The sequence below is a fragment of the Mobula hypostoma genome, chromosome 21 (assembly GCF_963921235.1).
Source record: "Mobula hypostoma chromosome 21, sMobHyp1.1, whole genome shotgun sequence".
NCBI lineage: Eukaryota > Metazoa > Chordata > Chondrichthyes > Myliobatiformes > Myliobatidae > Mobula > Mobula hypostoma.
The window spans coordinates 19,272,029-19,298,880 of record NC_086117.1 but is presented as its reverse complement, the minus strand read 5'-3'; the positions used below and the strand labels follow the sequence as shown (position 1 = coordinate 19,298,880).

At 42.1% G+C, this 26,852-nt stretch overlaps 1 protein-coding gene across 2 annotated transcripts in view; it reads right to left on the bottom strand.

The window, feature by feature from the left end:
- Positions 1–26,852, bottom strand: part of LOC134359840 (ral guanine nucleotide dissociation stimulator-like) — a 157,569-nt gene that overhangs the window by 83,434 nt on the left and 47,283 nt on the right. Inside the window, exon 1 of one of the 2 annotated variants that reach the window (XM_063073567.1) lies at positions 17,400–17,718. The exons of the other annotated variant lie outside the window; for it this stretch is intronic. Within the exon in view, the coding sequence (XP_062929637.1) occupies positions 17,400–17,483 (84 nt within the window). The 5' untranslated portion in view covers positions 17,484–17,718. Of the gene's footprint in view, positions 1–17,399; positions 17,719–26,852 lie in introns of those variants that run through there. 2 annotated transcript variants of the gene reach the window in all.

The following is a 26,852-nucleotide window of genomic DNA, read 5'->3' as shown; positions in this document are numbered from 1 at the left end:
ATAACTTCGTACTCAGGAAAACATTACCAGTGGAATCACAACATTGTATTTATAGAAGTCATACTCTAATTTGCCAGGTGCAAGCCTCACCATCTATTTCACAATACAGTTGCACTGCATTTTACTGCTCCAACCTTGGACGTGTTGCTGTAGGAAACGGCACTGTGACAGAACAGAGAAGCATTCCATTCTCACCTCCTGTCAAAGCCTGTTCCGTTTTCCTTGCTCTGACATCTCTTGGTTGACTTTTATGCTGTGCTATCAGAAAAAAAGCGTATGCCTCGCAATCAGACTTCAAAGGAATGAGATATGACAATGACGCCGCTCTGTAGGATTGCTGGGGCTTCTCCCCACCGCCAGCTTGCAGTCATCTTTCAATTTCACAGGTGCCACTTAGGCTCTGGAAATTTATTTTTGTCTTTGTCCCATCGACCTCGAAGCAACAATCAATTTCCTGCTCTAGACACAGCGTGAAAGAGACAGGATTTGGCTCCAGGGTTGAGGGCTGGGAATGATGCTTAGCCTCGGAAGTTTGTTGCATCTTCAGTAACTTTGCTTCATGACAGGACAGCCAAGCTTATGACAAAATGCTACAACGCTGCTCTATTATTCATTATAATGCAAAGGAAAAGGCCATTTGACCTACCATGCCTTTGCTAACTCTTTCTAATCCCCATCCAATTTTTCCATTTCCCAGTTATTCATTTTCCTTCCAATATATGTCCATTTCCTGAAACACAACAGGATATTTTCCAATGCATTACCATATGTTGGTGTAATATTTCTGTAGAAACCAATCTTTTAAATTCCAAGAGTCCTCTCTCTAGTTTTTTAAATTAATAATTAAATTGTGCCTCGTGAAATGCCTAATTATGGCCAAAATATTTGCACTGATCCTATGGGCTACACAGTAATGACTATCATTGCCCAGTGTCATGGGATTTGATGGTGCACAGGAAGTGGGGATGAGCGGATAAGGAGGAGAAAATTTGCAGGCAATGTTATATTTTCAGAAGGCTTGAACCAGAGCAACGATACAATATCCAAAAGCAATTTTCATACTGATGTACTAATTACCATAATGACACATAGAAACACAAACCCTGAAAATAGCTTAGACCGCTAAAGAATACAGGCATTTAGTTTAACTGTGTGGTTATTTTCATCTATTGGATAACTTCAAGTAGATTATTCAGCATGTTTTTTAAAAAATGATGGATCTTCTTCTGAGCTAAAGTCAAGAGTAACAGCCATGACTGCATATTGCAAAAGGCAGTTTGATTTCCTGGGGGAATTCTACATTCTGCTGTTAAAGAGGTGTTTCTTTCTCTTTGTTTTCCTCCCAAACTGAGCATCACAAGCAACCATGGGACATGAGGCCAGGATTATGAAACAACAGGGATAAAATAGCAGCCTGATTAAGGATATCAATGAAGTTCGATCAGGGTATGTGTCATTTGAAACCCAAAATACTTATCAAGTATATGGATTTTCGTAAATTATTCAACAATATTCCGCATGGTCGGCTCATTCGGAAAGTCAGAAGGCATGGGATCCAGAGAAACTTGGCTGTGTGGATTCAGAGTTGGCTTGCTAATAGAGGGTGGTAGTATATGCAGCGTATTTTGCCTGGACCTGTTCTGTGACCTCTGTGGATTTTTATAAATACAAAGGTCAGTGGTGTTGTGGGTAGTGCAGAAGGTTGCTGTTGGTTACAATGAGACATTGATAGGATGCAGAGCTGGGCTGAGAAGTGGCGAATGGTGTTCAATCCAGGAAAGTGTGGCGATTCTCTTTGGCAGGTCAAACTTGGAGACAGAGTACAAGGTTACTGGCAGAACTCTTAATAGCGTGGAGGAGCAGAGGGATCTTGGGTCCATGTCCGTAGGTCCCTCAAAGTTACTGTGCAAGTTTATTAGGGTGGCTAAGAAGATGTATCGCGTGTTGGTCTTTATTAGTCGGGAGATTAAGTTCAAGAGCCACAAGATAGTGTTGCAGTGCTGCAAAACTCTGGAACGTTTTTACGTTCAGTTTTGGTCACCTCATTACAAGAATGATGCGGAAGCCTTAGAGAAGGTACAGAAGAAATTTACAAGGATGCTGTCTGTTTTAGGGAGCATGTCTTACAAGGAAAGGTTGAGCAAAATAGGGCTTTTCTCTTTGCAGCTAAGAACCATGTGAGGTGACTTGATAGAGGTGTATAAGATGATAGGAGGCATAGATAGAGTGTACAGCCAGTGCTCTTAGATAGGTATACGGATGAAAGAAAAAAAAATGGAAGGCTATGTGGGACAGAGGGGTTGATTAATGGAGTAGATTAAAAGGCTGGCACAACATTGTGGGCTGAAGGGCTATTCCCTACACTCTTCCCTATAACAGTTTATAAAGGGAATGATATTTATAATGTGTGGGATGTACACTTTCTATTATACTGTAAGTGTGCTACTTTCTATAATTATACAAATTGAGCTGCTCTATATAATATATACTGTATAGCATGCACCAGAAACCTGCTCTTCTTACATATAAGATTTCAAATAGAATCATAGGATATTTTCTGATGATTTGAGAGACAAACAATCCTTCATTTTAATGCAACACACATCAAATTTGCTGGTGAACGCAGCAGGCCAGGCAGCATCTCTAGGAAGAGGTACAGTCGACGTTTCGGGCCGAAACCCTTCGTCAGGACTAACTGAAGGAAGAGCTAGTAAGAGATTTGAAAGTGGAAGGGGGAGGGGGAGAAACCTCCCACTTTCAAATCTCTTACTAGCTACCCTCCCACTTTCAAATCTCTTACTAGCTATTTTAGATCTCCCCCGTCCCCTTTCAAATCTCTTACTAGCTATTTTAGATCTCCCCCTCCCACTTTCAAATCTCTTACTAGCTCTTCCTTCAGTTAGTCCTGACGAAGGGTCTCGGCACGAAACGCCCACTGTACCTCTTCCTAGAGATGCTGTCTGGCCTGCTGCGTTCACCAGCAAATTTGATGTGTGTTGCTTGAATTTCCAGCATCTGCAGAATTCCTCGTGTTTACTTCATTTTAAAGTTTCATCTCAAAGATGTCACCACCAACAGTGCAGCTCTGTCTCTCAGTACCACACTTGGCTTGTCAGTCGAGAGTTAACAACTGAACAGAGCTGATAGTGTACTTCTTAGCTGCACAGCTTCACCAGAGTTATGTTATCAATCTAGTGTCCATTAAAGTGAAATTATGCTCAGTTCAGAATCAATATTTCTTTTGGTATTTTAGAAGCTTCATTACGGAAAAGCAATATCTACGATAAACTGAGCAACACACACAAAATGATGGGGGAGCTCAGGAGGCCAGGCAGCACCTATGGAAAAGAGTACAGATGACGTTTCAGGCCGAGACCTCCAGCATCCTGTGTATGTTGCTTAGATTTCCAGCACCTGCAGATTTTCTCTGGTCTATGATAAACTGTCTTGTTTCAAAACAACCTCAACTCAACGCAAGCAACCCAGTGCTGTGAGTATGAGTCACCGTATCTCTGTGAAACTTGGCATTGTCTAAGTACAATCAGTCCAATTCTTTGTGCTTACCTCTTGTACCAGCTGTCCTTGTCACTGCAATGCAGGACAAGAGGGGTAAGTGGACAGGAAGGAAAAAATAACCTGTTTAGGTTATTTAATGGGAATATCTGTGAGCCATAAATACACCACAGGAGAATGTTGTGTTTGTCAGTGTCTCGGTTTTTAATTTTCCCTATTGAGTTTATAAATAAAAGCATTAAGTTCAACAAGGATGCAGAGTAGTGTAATGGTTAGCATGAAGCTTCACGATCCCCGCTACTGCCTGTAAGGAGTTTGTACGTTCTCCCCGTGACCCTAATGCTCCTGTTTCCTCCCACAGTCCAAAGACATACCGGTTGGGTAGGTTAACTGGTCATTGTAAATTGTCCTCTGGGTGGCGTGGCTCGAAGGGCCGGATGGGCCTATTTTGCGCTGTATGTCAATAAATAAATAAACACTAAGTGAGTTATGGTAATCTAAGGCCTTAGAATGTCAAGACCTTGCAGAGGTTACTGATATTTAACAAGAGTTCTCCTTGGGTAGAGGGCTGTCAGATGTGTGTAGAGACAACAGATGTTAAGACTCATCCTCTCAGACAAGGGCATTTAACTGATGATTTTAAAGGAAGTACAGTCGGCCCTCCATATCCGCGGATTCATCCAACAGCACATCAGGATTGAGAAAAAAACCCGTAAGTTCTCCCTCCAGCACTTGTTGTTTCAGCACAGATCCTGGCATTAGTATTATTGAGCCTCCTCCAAAGCCTCCTTATTCCCTGAACAATACAGTGTAACAACTATTTACATAGCATTTCCATTGTACTAGGTATTATAACTACTGTAATCTAGAGATGATTAAGAGTATTACTCGTTGTTTGAGCATTGTTCGCCTCGCGTCTCGTTCGTTCGCTACTTGTGTCGTGAGCGAGAGAAAGGAGTTTAAGGCTAGTAAGGGATGGCTGGCTAGCTATGTAAAGCACTACAGCCTCAAGAACTTAAAGATCACCGGAGAATCAGCATCGGCTGATGCCGAGGCAGCATCAGCGTTCCCAGAAGAGCTACGATGGTTGCGTCTGTACTGAACATGTACAGACTTTTTTTTCTTGTCATTATTCCCGAAACAATCCAGTATAACAACTATTTACATAGCATTTACATTGTATTAGGTATTATAAGTAATCTAGAGATGACTTAAAGTATACGGGAGGATGTGCGTAGGTTATATGCAAATACTGCGCCATTTTATATATGGGACTTGAGCATCCGAGGGGGGTCCTGGAACCAAACCCCTGTGGATATGGAGAGCCGACTGTATTTAAAATCATAGCGGGTGTTGATGGGGAAATTGTTTTCAGCATGAGAGTCAGGAACGAGAGGACAATGATTCAAGAGAATCGGCAAAAACAACACAGAAAGGAATTGAAAATGAGAGATTTAAGTCACTGTAATATGGAAAGCACTCCCACTGTTTGTAAAAGACTCCAATTCAGCTCAGAAACAGCTGCCTATAAAGCTCGTGGTTGGAAGTTAATCTAGCTAATTTTCAGAGGGATATAATGCACTAAATAAATAATAAGCTCTAAATTAGTTAGAGGAATAGTTTGATTATCTGCTCCCTACAATAGAGGGGCAAGAGACAGAGCCTCTGCTGCTGCAGACGATGCAATCTGCAAGATACTGGGTTTCTTCAAGAGTCCTTTCCAAACTCAAGACATTTTCTTCCTAGAAATTCAAGGATAACAGTCACATGTCAACAGTTCTGTTGGCAGGGGTCCTTCAAGTCACACACCACTCAGTCTTGGGGAAAATGTATATTTGGCCCTTCATTGTTAGAGTGTAGATGGAACACAGAACAGTATAGCACAGGGACAGGACCTTCAGTCCAGGAAGTCTGAGCCAAGCTAAAGACCAAAATAAACTAAATCTCTTCTCCCCAAGTATGACCCATTTCCTGCATAGTCACGCAGCCAACTATTATTGCCCACTTGAGAGCCCATAAGTAGCTCAACAGAACGAAGACCATCATCCTCGACCTCAAAGGATAGCCACGACGACGATTTATAGAAAGGCAACAAATATCAGCGAAATCCAAATAGTGGACCTCCAAGAGGACCACAATCTTGTCATAGCCTGCAGGTCTGCGTGCTGGAGTCAGGGCTTTACGCTTTGGCTCTTGGCAGTGTCGCCCATGCCAAACAGGGTAAAAGGTAGAGGACATACCAAGAGTGGTCCACTGGTCCTCCAGGATGAGGTGTTCGGCTCAGGGCTAACAACGCTAACTGATAAAAACAAAATTGTTACAGAAGCAACAATGAACAATCCTTCTACATCTGAGTGCAACTGTACTCCTGAGACTCCACCCAGGACTGACAATTGTGAAAACTTAGAGGAAACCCTGAACACTGCCAGAGATGGAGGACCTTCATTCCTGCCCCAAATGACACTGGTGTAACGGGCAGAGTCTCCATCTCATGGAGTGAGTAAAAAGGATTTTTTCAAATACAACAGGCTAGTCTGCATGAAAACACAACTATCAGCCCACTATGTCTGTGCTGAACATCATACTAAGCCCATTTTCCTGCAGCTGGCCCTGTGGCATGGTGGAGTACCAAGTTTCACTGTTCCAAATCCTGACCTTTGGTGCTGTCTGCACAGAGTTTTGATGTTCTTCCTGTGACCACGTGGGTTTATTCTGACTGCTCCATTCTCCCTCCACATCCCTGCAAGCAGTTCGGATAACTGGCTTCTATACAGTGTCTATTAAAAGTATTCACCCACTCCCCACCCCCTGGCGAAGATTTCATGTTCTATTGTTTTACAACATTTAATCACAGTGGATTTAATTTGGTTTTGACATTGATCAATAGGAAGAGACTTTCGTGTCAAAGTGAAAACAAATTTCTACAAGTTGGTCTAAATTTATTACAATTATTAAACACAAAATAATTGATTGCATAATTACTCACCCATTTCAAGCCAGTATTTAGTAGATGCACTTCTGGCAACAATAACAGCCTTGAGTCTGTGTGGATAGGTCTCAATCAGTTTTGCACATCTGGGCACTTCAGTTTTATTTCCCTCATTCTTCTGAGCAAAACTGCTCAAACTCTGTCAGATTGCATGGGGATTGGGAGTGAACAGCCCTTTTCAAGTCCAGCCACAAATTCTCAATTGGATTGAGGTCTGTACTCTGACTTGGCCGCTCCAGGACATTAACTTTGCTGTTTTTAAGCCATTCCAGCGTAGCTTTGGCTTTATGCTTGGGGTCATTGTCTTGCTGGAGAACAAATCTTCTCCAAAGATACAGTTCTCTTGCAGACTGCATCAGGTTTACCTCCAGGATGTCCCTGTATTTTGCTGCATTCATTTTACCCTCTACCTTCACAAGCCTTCCAGGGCTTGCTGCAGTGAAGCATTCCCACAGCATGTTGCAGCCACCAACCACGCTTCATGGTAGGGATGGTGTGTTTTTGATGATGTGTGGTGTTTGCCTTATGCCAAATGTAAATTTAGTCTAGTGCCCAAAAAGCTCAATTTTAGTTTCACCTTCTTCCAGATGATTTCAGAGTCTCCCACATGCCTTCTGGCAAACTCCAGCCGAGATTTCATGCAGGTTTTTCTTTCCCCCAACAGTGGCTTTCCCTTTGCGACTCCCATAAAGCTGTGACTGGTGAAGCACCTGGACAACAGTTGCTGTATACGCAGTCTCTCCCATCTCAGCCACTGAAGCTTGTGACACCTCCAGAGTTGTCATAGGTCTCTTGGTGGCCTCCCTCACTAGTCCCCTTCTTGCACAGTCACTCTGTTTTTGAGGACGGCCTGCTCTAGGCAGATTTACACCTGTGCCATATTATTTCCATTTCTTGATGATTGACTTAACTGTATTCCAATGGATATTCAGTGACTTGGAAATTTTCTTGTATCAAACTCCTGCCTTGTGCTTTTCAATAACCTTTTCGTAAGGTTGCTTAGAGTGTTCTTCTGTCTTCATGGTGTAGTTTTTACCAGGATACTGTACTGACTCACCAGCAGTTGGACCTTCCAGATACAGGTGTATTTTTACTACAATCCTTTGAAACACCTTGACTGCACACAGGTGATCTCCACTGAACTAATTATGTGACTTTTAAAACCAATTGGCTGCACCAGTGATGATTTGCTGTATCATATTAAAGGGGGTGAATACTTATGCAATCAATTATTTTCTGTTTTATATTTGTAATTAATTTAGATCACTTTGTAGAGATGTTTTCACCTTGACTTGAGAGTCTTATTCTGTTGATCAGTGTCAAAAAAGCCAAATTAAATCATGAAAACTTCTGGGGGGGGGTTTGAAGAATTTTTATAGGCATTGTAAATTGCCGTTAGTGTATTGAGTGCTAAACTCTCAGTGGGAATTGAAAGATGTAAGGAGAAAAATGGAATTTGTATAAATGGGTACTCGATGGTTTATGTGGATTCTGGGGGCTGGCTGACCCTTTTTTTGTATGACTCTGACTCAAGCAGCATTAAAATTGGATGATCCTATCATTAATTTCAGCTTTATTTTTGGAAGCTTGCTTTTCACAAATCGGTTGTACACGATAGAGTGTTTTGATTATAAAACATTTTGGCATGTTCAGCAATGTTGAAAGATGTTATTTAGATATGCTGGTCCTTCCTTTACCAACTAACAGCACACATCAGGAATTGAATCTAAAACTGTATCAGTTTGGATTGTCAGTTAAATGGATAAGCTTGCTAAAACAAAAGGAGTCATGTCTTTTTTTAAGAACTCAGTGCCACATTACAGTGGTGATGTTGTACATTTGTTTACAAAATCCACTTCATGGTGATGCATGCCAAGGAATGCATAACTATTTTTTTCTAGTTGGGTCAAAACGCTGGAATTCCCTGATTTAGCATATTAGTCCCGATCTTTTGGCACAATGTGTGCTATTTAGAGCTTCAACACACCTATCATTCTTTACAATGCCTTTGGTATAACATATTTTATTTATGACTTATTCAGAGAAACAGACCTTTCTTGGGAAACAGCTCTGCATTCTTACTGTCCAGACCTCATCGCTCAGTGCTGTCAATCGCTCCTGCAATCTGAACCAGCAGCTCTAGAATTTAATCACCAAACTTCTCTCTCTCTCCTCCTTTAAGATTCTCTTTAAAATTAATCCAGCCTAATTTAACCTTATTTGGCTTGGTGACAAATTCTATCTGACAAAGCTCTAGTGGTGTGGCCTGCAACATTTGACTGTTGAGGTTGCTTTAGGTCAGGTGTTGTGTTCTGCTGCCACGAAAGAGTAGAAGTTGACTGGGCAGCTCCTCGAGCCAACTCTGTGATTCAATAAGACCATGGCTGAACAGAAATTTCATTTTAAATTCATTTTTATGTCCAATTCTCATAACACTTTATTCTCCCAGAATCTAATTATCTAATCCTTGATTATGCCTGATGATTCAACATCACATTCCTCTAAAGAATTCCAAAGATTCACTATGCTTCAAGGGAAGAAATTCTCCTCTTTTGTCTGGCGGCCAAGCCCTTGAAAAGCTGTATCTTTGGGCATCTACCATCATTCAGGGGTACGAAAGACAAAGGAACCAATGCTATTTATCCAAACAGAGTACTTGCGCTTCTCACCTTCACCCTTGCATTCATTTTCTCTCCCATACACAAGCTTGTGATCTCTCCCCACCAGGAGTTGACATCAGAACATTCCAGCCCAGGCTTTCATTACAACTGCTGCATTCACCAGCAACTTCGATGTGTGTTGCTTGAATTTCCAGCATCTGCCGAACTCCTCGTGTTCAGGATTTCAATACATCCTTTTAACAAATCGCTTTTCTCAGTTCAGAAGGAGCTGCGGTTCAGACAAACTCCTAACTGCTCTTCTATCCCACTATGTTTGTAGAATTCCAGCCCTCTCGTTCATCAATTCTGCTCCTGCCTCTATTCAGAAGTTCATCTTTTACTGGCATTTACCTCACAAATGGAAAAAAAACCTGCCAGTAAGCAGCATTTCTTTAGAAGAGACATGTGCCAAAGGGAAAAAAAAATGCATAAATTTAGACATGGTGCCAAAAGCAGCTTTCGATATCACTATTACTATGGTGCAGTCATAACAGGTATACTGTAGATAGACTGGAAAATAAAACCCACACGGACCAATGGCACATGCAAATCTGTTGTAAGTGAAAAATCCCCTTGATAACAGAGTATAAACATGCTACCCAGAATGAACTGACTTCTAATGATGTTCTCTCCTTTTCTTTTTCCATTATATTCACATGAAATGTCCTCTCTACTCTCTGCTAATAGGCTTCCAGGATAAAAAGATCAAAATGACATTCAACTGTACAAATTATCCACTGCTCCCATTTTAATATATAACCTCTAATTGCCTTCTGGTTCCTAAACCAGCAGCTGAAAGTTCAAACCCCTTCTGTTCAGTCCCAATCAGAGAACGGTAATTCCAGTCCAGAATGCGGGGCTGATAATCACTAATATTCTTGTATAAGTTGAGGGAACCTCTCATTGCAGGAGCTTCTTTATGCTTTGTGGCACTAGCCCAGTGGTTAGGCAGAACGGTTGTGTGCTTGAATGAGCATGCTAATCCTTCCACTGCATTCTGTTCCTGTCCAACAGAATACACTGAAGAGATGAGAATGAAAAAAAAATCTCCTTTTTCTGGAACATCAAAAGTTTCTCCCTTGAGCTCTGTTAACATTCATTTCCTTGGAAATCTCACATATCCTTTCAACATTTATGCCAGCCATCCCCATTGGAGATGCTTTGGAAAAATATTTACACTTGTGTTCCTGAATGGCCAGGCACTTCTTGCTTGGAAATTGCTTATTTAAGCCAGTTTGCAGAGAAGCAGAGACAGAATTAAACATGTCATGAGAACAAAATTTCCCTCGATGTTAGCAAAGCCAAAGAGTTGGTTATCGTTTTTTCTTGGGTGGAGGGGAGGAAGAGGCAGTGCACATGCTTCTGTCTACATCAATGGTGTTGAGGTTGAGAGGTTTGTGAGCCTCAAGTTCCGAGGAGTGAACATCACCAGCTGCTTGTCCATGCCCAAGAAGCTCACCAATGCCTCTACCTCCTCAGGAGGCTAAAGAAATTTGGCATGTCACTATCAACCCTTACCAATTTTTATTGATGCACCATAGATTCAGATTTAGATTAGTTTATTTATCACATGTACAAAATATACAACAAAATAAATGTGTTATTTGTGTTAACGGGCAACACAATCCAAGGATGTGCTGAGAGCAGGCTGCAAGAATCACCACACAACCCTGAACCATCATCAAATCCACAATCTTCAGTAGAAAGCATCCTATCTGGATGCATAACAGTGTGGTATGGCAACTTCTCTGCATGTGACCAGCAGAAACCACAGGGAATTGTAGACATTACGCAAACTAGCCTCCCCTCCATGGACACTGTCTATACTTATCACTGCCTCAGTAAATCAGCAAATAAAATCCAAGATCCCCCCGCAAACATAATGTGAACTCCCCTCTTCCATTGCATCAAAGATACAAAACCGTGAAAGCACATACCACCAGGTTCAAGGACACCTTCCGCACTGTTAGACTATTAAATAGTTCTGTAGTATGATAAGATAGTCTCTTAATCTCACAAACTACCGTGTTATGATCATGCACCTTGTCGTCCAGCAGCACCACATTTTTTCCGTAGCTGTAATAATTTATCTGCATTTTATTGTCCAGTAGCACTTACATCCAAGTGATGAAGTGTTTTGAGAGGTTGATGATGAAACATACCAAATCCTGCCTGAGAAGTGGCTTGAATTCACTCCAATTTGCCTATCATCACAACAAGTCCACAGCAGATGGTATTTCATTGGCTCTTCACTCAACATCTGGACAGCAAAGATGCATACATCAGGATGATCTTTATTGTCAACAGCTTGGCACTCAATTCCACCATCCCCCCAAAACTAATCAATAAGCTTCAAAACCTTGACCTCAATATCTCCTTAGTGCAATTGGATCCTCAATTTCCTCACTTACAGTCCCCAGTCAGTTCGGATTGGCACCAACATCTCCACAATCTCCATCAGCAGAGGTGCACCGCGAGTCTATGTGCTTAGGTCCTTTACTCTACTCAGTTTAGACTTATGACTGTACAGCCGTATTTAAATTTGCTGATGACACCAATTCAAAAGTGGTGACAAATCAACATTGAGATTGAAAATCTGGCTGAGCGGTGCCACAACAACAACCTCTCTCTCATTGTCAGCAAAACCAAGGAGCTGATTATTGACTTCAGGCGGAGGAAACCGGAGGACCATGAGCCAGTTCTCATCAGGGGATCAGAGGTGGACAGGGTCAGCAACTTTAACTTCCTGAGTGTTATTATTTCAGAAGACCTGTCCTGGGCCCAGCACGCAAGTACAATTATGAAGAAATCACAGCCGCGCTCTACTTCCCTAGAAGTTTGTGAAAATTCAGAATGACATCTAAAATTGACAAACTTCTATAAATGTGTGGTGGAGAGTATATTGACTTTTTTTTTAATCATGGCCTGGTATGGAAACACCAATGCCCTTCAGCAGAAAATTCTACAAAAATTACTGCATACAGCTTAGCCCATCACAAGTAAAGCCCTCCCCACTATCGAGCACATCTACATGGAGCGCTGTCGCAAGGATCCCCATCACCCAGGCCATTCTCTCTTCTCTCTGCTGCCATCAGGAAGACAGTACCGGAGCCTCAGAACCCACACTACCAGGTTCAGGCACGGTTATTAGCCCTCAACCATTAAGCTCTTGAACCAGAGGGGACATTTCCCCAACCTCACTTGCCACATCACTGAGCTGTTCCCACAACCAATGGACTCACTTTCAAAGACTTTTCATCTCAATGTTCTCGATATTTATTGCTTGCTTACTTACTAGTCATTTATTATTTAGCATTCACACATTGTTGTCTTTTGCACATTGGTGTTTATCCGTCCTGCTGGGTGCAGTCTTTCATTGTGTTCCTAGGATTTACATAAGAGGAGGAATCTTGGGGTTGTACATGGTGATATGTACTTTGATAATAAGCTTACTTTGAACTTTTGTTATTGTTCTACCTTGTTCTGCCTCAACGCACTGTGTATTTGATCTGTATAAATAGTATGCAAGACGAGCAATTCACTGTATCTCAGTAAGTGTGAGAATAATAAACCAATTTCAATACAGCAATAGTGCAAGTCAGTATATGCCACTCAACAGAGGTCAGAGACAGGAAATGGAGGAGGAGCAGGAATTCTATTTGTGGAATGGATGTAAAAAGACAGAAGCAGTAGTAAACATAGAAACATAGAAAATAGGTGCAGGAGTAGGCCATTCGGCCCTTTGTGCCTGCACCGCCATTCAGTATGATCATGGCTGATCATCCAACTCAGAACCCTGTACCAGCCTTCCCCCCATACCCCCTGATCCCCGTAGCCACAAGGGCCATATCTAACTCCCCCTTAAATATAGCCAATGAACTGGCCTCAACTGTTTCCTGTGGCAGAAAATTCCACAGATTCACCACTCTCTGTGTGAAGAAGTTTTTCCTAATCTCAGTCCTAAAAGGCTTCCCCTTTATCCTCAAACTGTGACCCCTCGTTCTGGACTTCCCCAACATCGGGAACAATCTTCCTGCATCTAGCCTGTCCAATCCCTTTAGGATTTTATATGTTTCAATAAGATCCCCCCTCAATCTTCTAAATTCCAACGAGTATAAGCCTAGTCGATCCAGTCTTTCATCATATGAAAGTCCTGCCACCCCTGCCATCCCAGGAATCAATCTGGTGAACCTTCTTTGTACTCCCTCTATGGCAAGGATGTCTTTCCTCAGATTAGGGGACCAAAACTGCACACAATACTCCAGGTGTGGTCTCACCAAGGCCTTGTACAACTGCAGTAGTACCTCCCTGCTCCTGTACTCGAATCCTCTTGCTATGAATGCCAGCATACCATTTGCCTTTTTCACCGCCTGCTGTTACTTGCATGCCCACTTTCAATGACTGGTGTATAATGACACCCAGGTCTCGTTGCACCTCCCCTTTTCCTAATCGGCCACCATTCAGATAATAATCTGTTTTCCTGTTTTTGCCACCAAAGTGGATAACCTCACATTTATCCACATTAAATTGCATCTGCCATGAATTTGCCCACTCACCTAACCTATCCAAGTCACCCTGCATCCTCTTAGCATCCTCCTCACAGCTAACACTGCCGCCCAGCTTCGTGTCATCCGCAAACTTGGAGATGCTGCATTTAATTCCCTCATCTAAGTCATTAATATATATTGTAAACAACTGGGGTCCCAGCACTGAGCCTTGCGGTACCCCACTAGTCACTGCCTGCCATTCTGAAAAGGTCCCGTTTATTCCCACGCTTTGCTTCTTGTCTGCCAACCAATTCTCTATCCACATCAATACCTTACCCCCAATACCGTGTGCTTTAAGTTTGCACACTAATCTCCTGTGTGGGACCTTGTCAAAAGCCTTTTGAAAATCCAAATATACCACATCCACTGGTTCTCCCCTATCCACTCTACTAGTTACATCCTCAAAAAATTCTATGACATTCATCAGACATGATTTTGCTTTCACAAATCCATGCTGACTTTGTCCGATGATTTCACCGCTTTCCAAATGTGCTGTTATCATATCTTTGATAACTAACTCTAGCATTTTCCCCACCACCGATGTCAGGCTAAGAAAAAGTAGAAGAAAAGTTTGCCACATTAGCATTGCAGTTAGCATGATGTTATTATAGCTCAGGGCGTCGGAGTTCGTTGTTCAGTTCCGGTGCAGTCTGTAATGAATTTGTACATTCTCACAGCAACCACATGGGTTTCCTCCAAGTGCTCTGGTTTCCTCCCACAGTCCAAAGACATACCGGTTAGTAGGTTAATTGGCCATTGTAAATTGCCCTGTGATTAGGCTAGTGTAAATGGATTATTGGGTGGTGCCACTTTTTGTATCTCTAAATGAGGAAAAACTGGAACATTAACTGAGGGGCAGGAGAAAGGCAAGTACCAGGGACTGCTTTACCTGTAGGTATTGTGGTTTGGCTGAATAAATGCCACAGTGAAGGGCTTATGAAGTTGATTCACTTACAGAAGGTTCGTTTTCATTGGCACCTTCTTATCGGTTATGTGCCAGTGCAAAATTCAATTGGATGGATTCTACAAAATCAAACTACCCTGTACTCTGGGATTTATTTTTTCTTGAGAAGTTAGCTGGAGAACATTCTCTGAAGGAAATAGTAAAGGGGTGCAGCAAGCAAGCAAGCGGACAAGAGAAGCTATAACATGACATCACAAGTGGATGCAAATGTGATGATTTTAATATCAGCGGCACTTAGTGTATAATATATAGATTGTGACAATAGTCAATGTATATATCTGTGAATCCTGAAACACCAAAGTTAAATTATTGGTTAACACATGGCAAAATAATGCTCCTCCTTGCAAAAGCTGCATGACTTCAAATAAACTCTTCACCACAGAGCTAACCACCCTATCAATTGGCATAAAGACAGTGTCATTGAATGAGAAGAGTACTGGGTGTTGAGTGACCTGAAAATCCTTCTAGCCCAGCACTGAAGACATCTTCAAAAGGTGATGCCTCAGAAAGGCAGCATCCAGCACAAAGAATCCCCATCACCCAGATGCACTACCATCAGGGAGGCGACACAGGAGCCTGCAGGCAAATGGTCAGCATTTTAAGGACCCAATTCTGAATGTAATCTGTTCTTCATAAGACCATAAGATATAGGAGCAGAATTAGGCCATTCAGCCCATCAAGTCGCTCCGCCATTCCATCATGGCTGATCCTGGATTCCACTCTCCCTATACACCTGCCTTCTCACTGTATTCTTTGATGCCCTGACTGGTCAGGAAACTATCAACTTCCGTCTTAACCATACTCACAGACTTGGCCTCCACCGCAGTCTGTGGCAGAACATTCCACAGGTTCACTACTCTGGCTAAAAAAATTCTTCCTTATCTCTGTTCTAAAAGGACACCCCTCGATTTTAAGGCTGTGTCCTCTAGTTCTGGATACCCCTACCACAGGAAACATCCTCTCCAGATCCACCCTATCAAGTCCTTTCAACATTCAGTAGGTTTCAGTGAGATCCCTCCCTCATTTTTACAATTTCCAGTGAGTACAGGCCCAAAGCTGTCAAACGCTCCTCAATCTCTTCACTCCTGGAATCATACTCATGACCTCTGCTTTTCCCTCTCAAACTGCAGTATGAACTCAGCCATATTAAGATCACTGCCTCCTAAGGGTTCCTTTACATTAAGTTTCCTAATAAGACCTGGGTTATTACACAATACCCAATCCAAAACAGCCTTTCCCCAAGTACAGAGAAAATTTACAAGGATGTTGCCGGGTCTGGAGGATCTGAGTTAAAAGTGAAAGGAAAATGTGAATAGGTTAAGACTGTATTCCTAATACCCCATTATACCCCGAGGAAGAGGAAAAGAGGAAAACAATGCTCGTGCATTGGAGGCTTTTTTTTCTAACTGCTGATGTGTGGCAAAGTCAAGAGGTAACATAGATTTATTGTTGATACAGTATTGCATTCTTTATGAATAAAATAAAACCTTGCATGGAATTCCAGCAAGAACTCTGATGCAAGTCACAGAAACACTGTCCTGAATGCATTTCAAGGGAACATTTGGCACTGACTCATATAATCTTTTGTTTAAAATCAGTGGAATTGCCATGTTTCTTCATTCCCTCGTCTAAAACAACTGTATGCTTGCATGGATATTCTACCTTTAACAGAGAGCTGTGCCCCAAGGGATTTTTCCACTGAAGAAGTGTTGCCAACTAACTTTTAGGTCACTTTTTATCTGTTGGGAGAACCAGTTTTGCATGTATTTGTGCACACGTGGTTGTGTTCAGACGGGGCAGGTAAGCAGGTGACCAAAGACTTGTTGAAAGAGGTTGGTGTTAAAGTGGAAGAGTTGGCGAAGTTTAGGAAGGGAAAAATCCCAGGAACCAGGAAAGAAAGTGTTCATTCCTTTCTCGTGGAACTACGGTAGTGAGGTGCTCAAATAACAATAGTTTGAGTGGTTCCTCGTTGCTTTAGCGGTCAGTTTATAAAGGGCAGGGGGTGGAGGACAATATTTGCTCTTCCTTTTTAACTGCTAGGCTGAAAGCCAGACACTGGTTCACAAGGTCTAAACAGGGCAATGCTCAAGAACTACAGACAGCAGACTCCCAGAAAAGTTCACCTTCTCCAGTGATAGAATTTACAGCGCTTATTTCTGTAGCACCTTTAATTAAATGCCCCCAAGGCACCTCAGAGAAAATCAAACACAGTATAATCATGATGAATAACTTTTGCTCTGATGTCACCGTAGTTCCTGCCTGAATGGCGATTAGACAAGTCCTTAAACAAAAGAGATTCTGGTAATACTGAGTGGTTCAGGCCGCTTCCATGGACCAAGAGCGAGCCAAAGTGGACCCACTATTTCCTGCATTTCATGTTTCACTTCAGATTTCTGGTATCTGCATTTATTTAGTTTTATGTAAATCCCCATTTGACTGCAAGGATGTGATAAATGTAAACTACCGCGTGGTCCACTGAAGCGAGCAACTGTTAAGTAAACTGTTGTTCAGCGCTATTTACAGTATTGTACAGATCAGCTCTTTTCCTCCTCGCCACCCCCGCCCCCCCACCACCAATTTGCAGCGATCAGTAAATAAACTCGAAGGAGAACTGCTCCACGCCTGCCCCCCTCTCCTCACGAGGCAGGTTTGCACTGGGCGGTGCTGCACAGCGGGCCACTAATTTCAAACGAATGCCAATGGGTAGATCTTGGCATCTGACTTACCGCATCGTCCAGCAGGTCAAGCATGCAGACTTTGACGGGCTGTGCGAGAGCTTTCTGAAGATTAAACAACGATTTCGTCTCCATTTCTCCCCTCTCGTGGTATTGTAAACAGTGGACCTTTCACATGCTGTCTCCGCACCACATTCAGATATGGGGGGGGGGGGGGCTTGCAGACGTGGACAGACTAGGAAACTCCCCTTCGGTTTTATTTTCTATCGATATATGACAGGATGCTGTAACAAAGCTTCCTTCCTCCGCAGTCCTCGAGCGAGTATCGCCCTCCCTCAAATCCTCAGTGGCGAGTATCGCCCTCCCTCAACGTGCGGCAACACGCTCCTGGATTTGCATTTAATTGTCAGGGCACACCAGATGTGATAGTCAAACAGCCTGCAGTCTACCGCCGCTGTGGAGTCATCACAGCCTCGTCCCTTTATTTCTCTGTAACTCAAAAATCGGATCTGATCAATCGCATTTGTGTAAAATGACGCGTTCCCCGCAAGATCAATGCCTGCGAGCATGGCTCTAAAGAAAATAACAGCATTTCTGTAGCGCCTTTCATTGCCTCATGCCAGTCCAAACAGTGTTAGTATTATGGAAGGGAAATCATTGTCCCAATAAGGGAAAGTGGCAGCAAGATCCCATAGGCTATCTGTTTTGGTTAGTCGATGAGACTCGGGACAAGATTCTGCCAACTGCTCACACTTTCTTCAGAACAGTGTCATGGGATTTGTTACAATTAACTGACAGTGGATGAGCCTCAGATTCACATCCCATCCTTAAAAATGAATCTCTGGCTGTGCCAATCTCCCTGAATACTGCATTGAGTGTGTTGGCACTGGAGGGTGCTCGTAAAAAGTAATCCTGTAATTCCTGGTGCTTTTCCCAGTTCTCTGCTACAGCTTGCCAAAGGGGAAATGGCAGCTGTCTGTTGTGGGTCCCCAAGGCTGCAGTGATCTCCTTTCAGCAGGAGCCTGGGAAAATTCCTCTGGGACTTCAGAGCTGAGCTCTCTAGCTCCTTTTTCCTCTTGGTTATAGAGCCACACATATCATTAAGGTCATAAACACTCAGTGGCCACTTTATTAGGCATCCCTGTACAGCTGTTTGTTAATGCAAATATCTAATCAGCCAACCATGCAGCTGCACCTCAATGCATAAAAGCATGGTCTAGAGATTCAGTTGTTGTTCAGACCAAACATCAGAATGGGGAAGAAATGTGATCTAAGTGACTTTGACTGTGAAATGATAGCTGGTGCCAGATAGAGTGCTTTGACCATCTCAGAAACTACTGATTTCTTGGAATTTTCATGCACAACCATCTCTAGAGTTTACAGAAAATGGTGCAAAATAAAGAAAAAAATCCAGTGAGTTCTCTGGATGAAAACACCTTGTTAATGAGAGAGGTCAGAGGAGAATAACCAGACTAGTTCAAGCTGAAGAGCATCTCTGAACACCCAACACGTTGAACCTTGAAGTGGATGGGCTATAGCAGCACAAGGCCAGACTTAGTTCTACTGGTGTACCTAATAAAATGGCCACTGAGTGTAGATTCCTTGGTCTGACTGTGTTAAATTGGTCTCAGTGGACAGACTGTTATTGCTCTTAGTTCTTAAGATGGGTGGAGAAGAGCCTGAAATCAGGTAACTACTTACTCCTACCAGAAATAAACAATTAGGTGACAAGAAGACTTACTTTTGGGATTCCATGTTTCAAAGCAGCATTCCTATTTGCAACTACAATGAAAATCACTAGGTGAGGTGTATAATTAGGGCACTTTTCAGTGAGTTTGACTTACACTAAAAAGATCCACACAGCTAGCTGTCAGACTTGGAAGGACAAAGTGAATTATTACTATGCAGGCATTCAACAGGTTCTCAAACAGGTTTTTGGTTTGTTTCATCTGAGGCCTGTATTCATGCTCAGTGAACAGTGGCTTCAAGATTGTCGCTTATTAAAGAAGCAAGACATTCTTCTTTGACTGAGCTGCAGACAAGATTTGACCTTAGAGTGTTGGTCAGCTATCCAGTTTCATAGGCCATCACAATTCAATCCAATTTGTATCAAACCTCCATGTGATGCCTGTTTCATGCAGGAGCTAATGAACTAATGGTATTCAGGCCAATTTCAGCCATCAGCTAGGCCACAGAACATTGCTCATCATACAGCAGAAAACTGAGTAAAAAGGTAATGCAAGATCACAATGAGCACAGGACAGAATTCAATCCATCATGGCTATGTCTACTCTTTGGAAGAACAAATAAGCAAATGCCAGTTTACCAAACATTCCCCAATATCTCTTGTACTTTTTTTGAATAGTTCAACACCCAAAACAAAATCCTAGAAATATACGTGTCCATCATTCCAAATAGAAAATCTGAATTTTCCTTCACAACATTCCATCTTGCACTGTAGCCTTTTATTCCATAAAACGATTCTGTAAGTGTCTTGAATCAGTTAATTTATTTGCAAGGGAAGCTGATTGAGCTTCCAGCAAACCATCAAAATTGCCTTTATTTACAACTAGAATACAATGGCTTACACTGTCAGTAACATTTGGCAGTGTTTCAACTGAACAGTGCTTTTTTTCTTGTCTGATATTATATCTCAATGCATCACCATTCTAGGCATGTTAGTAAGTGCAGAGCAGATGCGTAAGTGGATTGGTCTTTACAAAAACTTCAGGGAGATAGATTTTAGCCCGTGTCATAAATTAACTTTGGCCAATCACACACCTAATACATATATTGGCAGGTTTTTTCATATAGCTTTTGATTTCCCTCAAATTAAATAGCATTTCCAATGTTTTCTGCTTTTGGTTTTAGAAGAAAGAAAAAGAAACAAAATTAAAGATCCAGAATAATTGCAATATATACTTGATTTGACAGCTGCAGGGGAATTAATTCATGTTGATTTACAGCAAACAAAGTCAGGACACATAGATTGATGTTTTAAATATGATGTAACACATACATATGGTACTTGGGCATTTTAAAGGACACCACCAGAAAGTTGAGAAATAAAAATACTGGATGATTAACAAGTAGTCTTTGATTAATTTAACCAAGCCAAGGTTCAGACTGGATGTGGATGAGCAGCTGATGGGTACAGCAGTGCATCTCTGTGATGTAATTCACCCTGACTGCAAGACATTTTCGATCCAGTATTGACGATGTGTCTCCTTGTGTCTTCACTGGGCTGGGAAAAACAGCTCCAATGGTCAGGAGAATTAAATAGTTTACTCCAGGCAGTAGTGCAGTGGATTGACACAGGCAGTAACTGGTATCAGGGTGGGTTAAGACAAGGTGAAGAGCTATAGTCAGTGATCAAAAAAATGCAGCCAATGTATCAGGATTTGTAAAGGAAGTGACTGGTTAACATTTAGTGTACTACTATGCATCTGAAACACTAAAGGTGACAGTCCTCCAGGATACTCAGCACTTCCCTGGCCTCTTTTTATTACTATTCATCTGGCTTGTTGGAATGCATCTTAGAACATAAGAAACAAGAGCAGGAGTAGGTCATATTCTGCCACTGAACATGCTAACAAGAAATCTGACCTTGGGCCCCCAAAACATTCCACTATATTTAATGACTCATCTTTCATAAATCTCACCCAAGTATATTCACAGTCACTTCCTCATCATCATGAATCCAAATTGCCAAATTCTCAGCTGGCACCAGCCCCCTAGCTCAATAAATTCCCACTGAAGGAAAAATCCTCACAGATTTAGTGTAACCCTTTAGATCTGAATCTCAGGTTACTGGATAGAATTAGTCCACATAAAAAGGCAATTTAGCCTGACTATAACTGCTATGTTTATGCTCCTCTTGAATATCCTCTCATCTTTTCTTCCTCCTGTGCTTATCTCACTAAAATCATTAAATTCATCTGTACTATTTGTATCATCTATTCCTTGCAGCAGTGCATCATTCCAAAGGTAGGAAGGTGAGGAGGTGCTTCCTAAATCCATTTAGGCAATATTAATCTTTTATTCTATTCATGTCCCTTAGTTCTGGACTCCCTAAATCATACAGTCAGAGATCTACAGCCCAGGAGGCAGTCATTCAGACAATTGCATCCATTCTGGCCAAAAATGGAGCTTATGTTGGTCTCACTTCCCAACTGTTGGTCAACAGCCCTGCATGCAGATTACAGCTCTTCAGGTACATGTCAAAATACTTTTTAAACGAAGAGAGGACCTTGACCTCTTGCTTCACTTCTAGAACACTATAGCAAACTACCGTCCCTTTGGCCCACAATGTTTCCAACCAATACCAACCTACTCTACGATCAATTGACCCCTTCACTCCTTCATGGCATATAACCCTTCATTTTTCATACATCCACATGCCTTTTAAATGTCCCTGTTGTATTAGCTTCTACTACTATCCCTAGTAGTGTGCTCCAGGCACCAGCCACTCTGGGTAAAAATCTATATCTGACATCTCCCAAAAGAGGAAAGCCTTAGCTTGCTCAAGCTTTCCTCACAAGACCAGGGCTGGGTTAACCCAGTAGCAAAAGTAGCATATGCTACGGGCCCTGCCCACACTAAATGCTTGCAAGCTGCAGTCTGGTGAAATCAGCATCTCACCGTATTCTCACGACTGTTACAGTGAGTTTTGGGTAGACGATTCATTTACACTTAAATAAATGACTTCAGCCATCAGTCTTCTGTTCTTTGACAAAGTACTGTGGATTGAGTTCATAACAATGCATTTCCTAAAAGCTGTGAACCCAGTTTCATTTGTAACAATGCACCTCTGGCACCTCTGAGACAGGAATGCTAAATTTACAGGTAGTTGCGAAGACACGATATCTATGCTTTTTGAATATGAATGGTCCTCTATGTTAGCACGTAACATACCAAATAATGTATTATGGAATTTTAACTTCCATTCCTAAAGGCCATGAATGCCGGCTTAGGCATACTGGCGCCGGTAGAATGAATTTAATCAAAAGATGTGAAAACTTCAAAGAATTGTCTTTACTTGTAACTATGAACTGTCCTTTGTGTTTAGCAAATAAATATCGAGCCTCAATCACAAGGCGGTTAGACCTGCTCTGCGTGCTGTAACCTTGTTTTGTCGAATAAAGAAGCTGCCTTGTACCTACCAGTAACGCAACGCTCTGTGATTTCATCAACGCCACAACAACGACGATTTGGCAATGCTGTTGTTTTCATCTCAGGGGAGCTGCATGCTGCATGGTACAGTATGTGTGTGCAGGCATGTGTTGGCTCTTTGCTGTGTCGTAGTATAAACGCTCATGCAAACCAAGGAAGGGGACATAAATCATACCCATCTAAAACAACTTGTGAGGAATTCATCAGTCTGATTGGATCCAACATACTGGATCACATTATTGGTGAAGTGAAGAAATACAAGTATTATTCTGTTTCATTGGATTCTACTCCAGATATATCTAATATGGACCAGCTGACTTTGTTTTGCCGTCTGGACCAGTTGAAAGATTTGTGAAGTTTTTGGATATGGAAGGTCATAGTGCTGAACAGCTTGCTCAAAGTTTACTTGACTTTTTAAAGGAAAATTACATTGATATAAAAGACTGCCGTGGTCAAAGTTATGATAATGCCAGTAACATGAGTGGCAAGTATAGTGGCTTACAAGCATGAATTAAAGAGCTGAATGAGTTTGCAGATTACATTCCATGTTTTGCACATTCACTAAATTTGGCTGGAAAATGTGCTGCTGAATGTTGTCAAGGAGCATTAATTTTCTTTCAATTTGTAGAAAGTCCGTACACATTTTTTTCTGCTTCTACTTATCAGTGGGATCTCCTATCTGCTGCATTATCTGATGGTGGTGCTCAATTGCCCATTATGAAAAGAATGTCAGATACCAGGTGGTCAGCTCATGCATATGCAACAAAAGCACTTCTATTGCAAATTTTCTGCAATAAAACAAGTCTTGGATGACATTTCAATTAACAATGATTAGAAGGCAGAGTGTCGACAACAGGCTTATGGACTACTTTCAACCATGAAGTTGGAAACAGGAATAATGGTCATATTATGGGATCAAGTATTACAGTGTTTTCAAATGACCAGTGCTTCTTTGCAATCTTCTGGTCAAGACTTGAACACAGCTTCTGCACTCTATGAATCCTTGCATGGATATATTCAAGCTACACGGTCTACTTTTTCAGACATTGAGCAAAAAGCCAAGGATCTGACTAAGTGTGAAGATTATCAGCAGCAAACACAGGCAAAATCACGTGTATGATGATATCAGTGGTTCCAGCACTCTTGATCCACTTGTTGAATCTCAAACGCCTTCTCAGAAGTTTAAAAGCGGAACATTTCTGCCATTATTGACAGCTTGCTTTCCGCCCTGTCAACAAGGCAGAAAGCTTATCTAAAGGTGAATGGTGTTTTTGGATTCCTTCATCAGTTACAGTCGTTTACACCTGAAGAGATCGTAAAGAGGTCATCAAATCTTATTAAGTCATATCCAGAAGATCTGGAAGAAAGTCTTAATGAAGAATTTGTGCAGTTTACTGAACTGTTGAAAACTGATCTTGCTTCTCATATTGGCACCAAACAAGACCTTGTAGAGTTACAGTTGTACCTTTTGATAACTGACAATTCTTTGGAGTTATGTTTTCTAAATGTAGAAAATGCCTTGCGCATCTATTTGTCACTCATGGTTACCAACTGCAGTGGAGAACGCTCATTTTCAAAACTGAAAAGGATTAAAAATGAACTAAGGAACACTATGGGTCAAAACAGATTGAACAATCTCACTCGAATGAGCATTGAACATGAACTTCTGTGTGAAATAGACATTTCCAGTATCATCAACAAATTTGCTCATGCTAAATCTAGAAAATCTAACTTTTAAATTGTAGTTTTATTACTTTTGACATTTGAAATTGATACCTACATGTAAGTAATACTATTACTGAAGTGTCAGACATTTGTCATATTATCTGGCTGTATAGCAAATGAAAAAATTGAATTACTTTACTATGCAAGTAAATAATTTATGTTTTAATACTTATGTGCATTTTTAAAATTTAGGTCCCCTTTATAACATATGCTACAGGCCCTGCACTAGCTTAATCCGGCCCTGCATAAGACATTGGAGCAGAATTAAGCCATTTGATCCATCAAGTCTGCTCCACAATCAATCATCGCTGATTTATTATCCTTCTCAAACTCATTCTCCTGCCTCCTCCTCGTAGACTTTGGTGCCCTTACTAATCAAGAACCTACCAACTTTTCAAATGTACCTAATGACTTAGCCTCTACAGCCATCTGTGGCAATGAATTCCAGAGATTCACCACTCTCTGGATCAAGTAAAATATGTTTTCTGATTCTGGTAAATCTCCTCGGCACCCTTTCAAATGCGTCCACAGCCTTCCTATAGTGAGGAGACCAGAACTGAGTACGATACTCTAGGTGTGGACTAGACAGAATTTTACCGAGTTGCAATATTACCACATGGCTCTTGAAGTAAATCCACAGACTGATGAAGGCTAGCACACAATATACCTTGCCAACCACCCTATCAAATTGCATGGCAACTTTGAGGAATTTATGGACTTGGACCCCAATGTCTCTCTTTCCTCCACACTGCTAAGAATTCCGCCAATAACCTTGTACTCCGCCTTCAAGTTGGATCTTTCAAAGTCATTCTCTCTCCACATTTTATTGGATTGAACTCCATCTGCCATTTCTCCACCCAGCTTTGTACTCAAACCATATCCTATTGCAATCTACACTTTCCACAACACTTCCGATCTTTGTGTCTTTGCAAACTTGTGAAACCACCCCTTTAACTTCATTTTATAAACATCATAAAGAGTAGGGGGTCCCAGAACAGATCCTGGAAGAACAGAAGATGCTCCATCTACTACCACCTACTAAAATCCACGTGTACTAATGCTTTACTTTAATTAATTTACAAATAAAGAGAAAATCTGCAGATGCTGAAAATCCCAGCAACACACACAAAATGCTGGAGGAACTCAGCAGGCCAGGCGGCATCCATGGAAAAAAGTACAGTCGACATTTCATGCTGAAACCTTACGGAGCACTGGAGAAAAAAAGCTGAGGAATAGATTTTAAAAGATGGGAAGAGGGAAGAGAGAGAAACACAAGGTGATAGGTGAAACCGGGAGGGGGAGGGATGAAGAGCTGGAAAGTTGATTGGTGAAAGAGACAGAAGGCCATGGAAGAAAGAAAAAGGGGGAGGAGCACCAGAGGGAGGTGATGGACAGGCAAGGAGATAAGGTGAGAGAGGGAAAAGGGGATGGGAAATGGTGAAGGAGTTGGGGTTGGGGGCAGAAGACATTACCAGAAGTTAGAGAAATCAGTGCTCATGCCATCTGATTGGAGGCTACCCAAACGGAATAAAAGGTATTGTTCCTCCAACCTAAGTGTGGCCTCATCACAACAGTGGAGGAGGCCATGGATCGACATATCGGAATAGGAAGTGGAATTAAAATAAGTGGCCACTGGGAGATCCAACTTGTTCTGGAGGATGTAGAGTAGATGCTCGGTGAAACGGTCTCCCAATCTATATCGGACCTCACCGATATACAGGAGCCCACACCGGGAACACCAAACACAGTAAATGACCCCAACGGACTCACAGGTGAAGTGTCGCCTCACCTGGAACAACTGTTTGGGGCCCTGAACGGTAGTGAGGGAGGAGGCGTAGGGGCAAGTGTAGCACTATTTCGCTTGCAAGGATAAGTGCCAGGAGGGAGATCAGTGGGGAGGAATGAATGGCCAAGGGAATTGCGTAAGGAGCGATCCCTGCGGAAAGCAGAAAGTGGGGGGGGGGGCGGGGAAGAGAGGAAAAGATGTGCTTGGTGGTGGGAGGATGGGAGTAGAGGCAGACGTGCATAAAATGGAGGAGATGCAGTTGAGGGCCGCGTTGATGGTGGAGGAAGGGAAGCCCCTTTCTTTGAAAAAGGAGGACATCTCCTTCGTTCTAGAATGAAAGACTCATCCAGAGAACAGATGTGGCGGAGACGGAGGAATTGGGAGAAGCATCTGCAGATTTTCTCTTGTTGGTGTGTGTTGCTCGGATCTCCAGAATCTGTAGATTTTCTCTTGTTTTTGATGAGGCTTTTCATTCTAGAGTGAAGGAGAGATCCTCCTTTTTCAAAGAAAGGAGCTTCCCTTCCTCCACCATCAATGCTGCCCTCAACTGCATCTCTTGCACTTTACACATGTCTGTCTTTACCCCATCCTCCCACCACCTACTAGAAATAGGGTTCCTCTCGTCTACACCTACCACCCCACCAGCCTCCGTGTCCAGCACATAATTCTCCAAAACTTCTGCTACCTTCAACGGGATCCCATCACCAAGCACATCTTTCCCTCCCCCTGACTTTCTGCTTTCCACAGGGATCGCTCCCTATGCAACTCCCTTGTCCATTTGTCCCTTCCCAATGACCTCCCGCCTGGCACTTATCCTCACA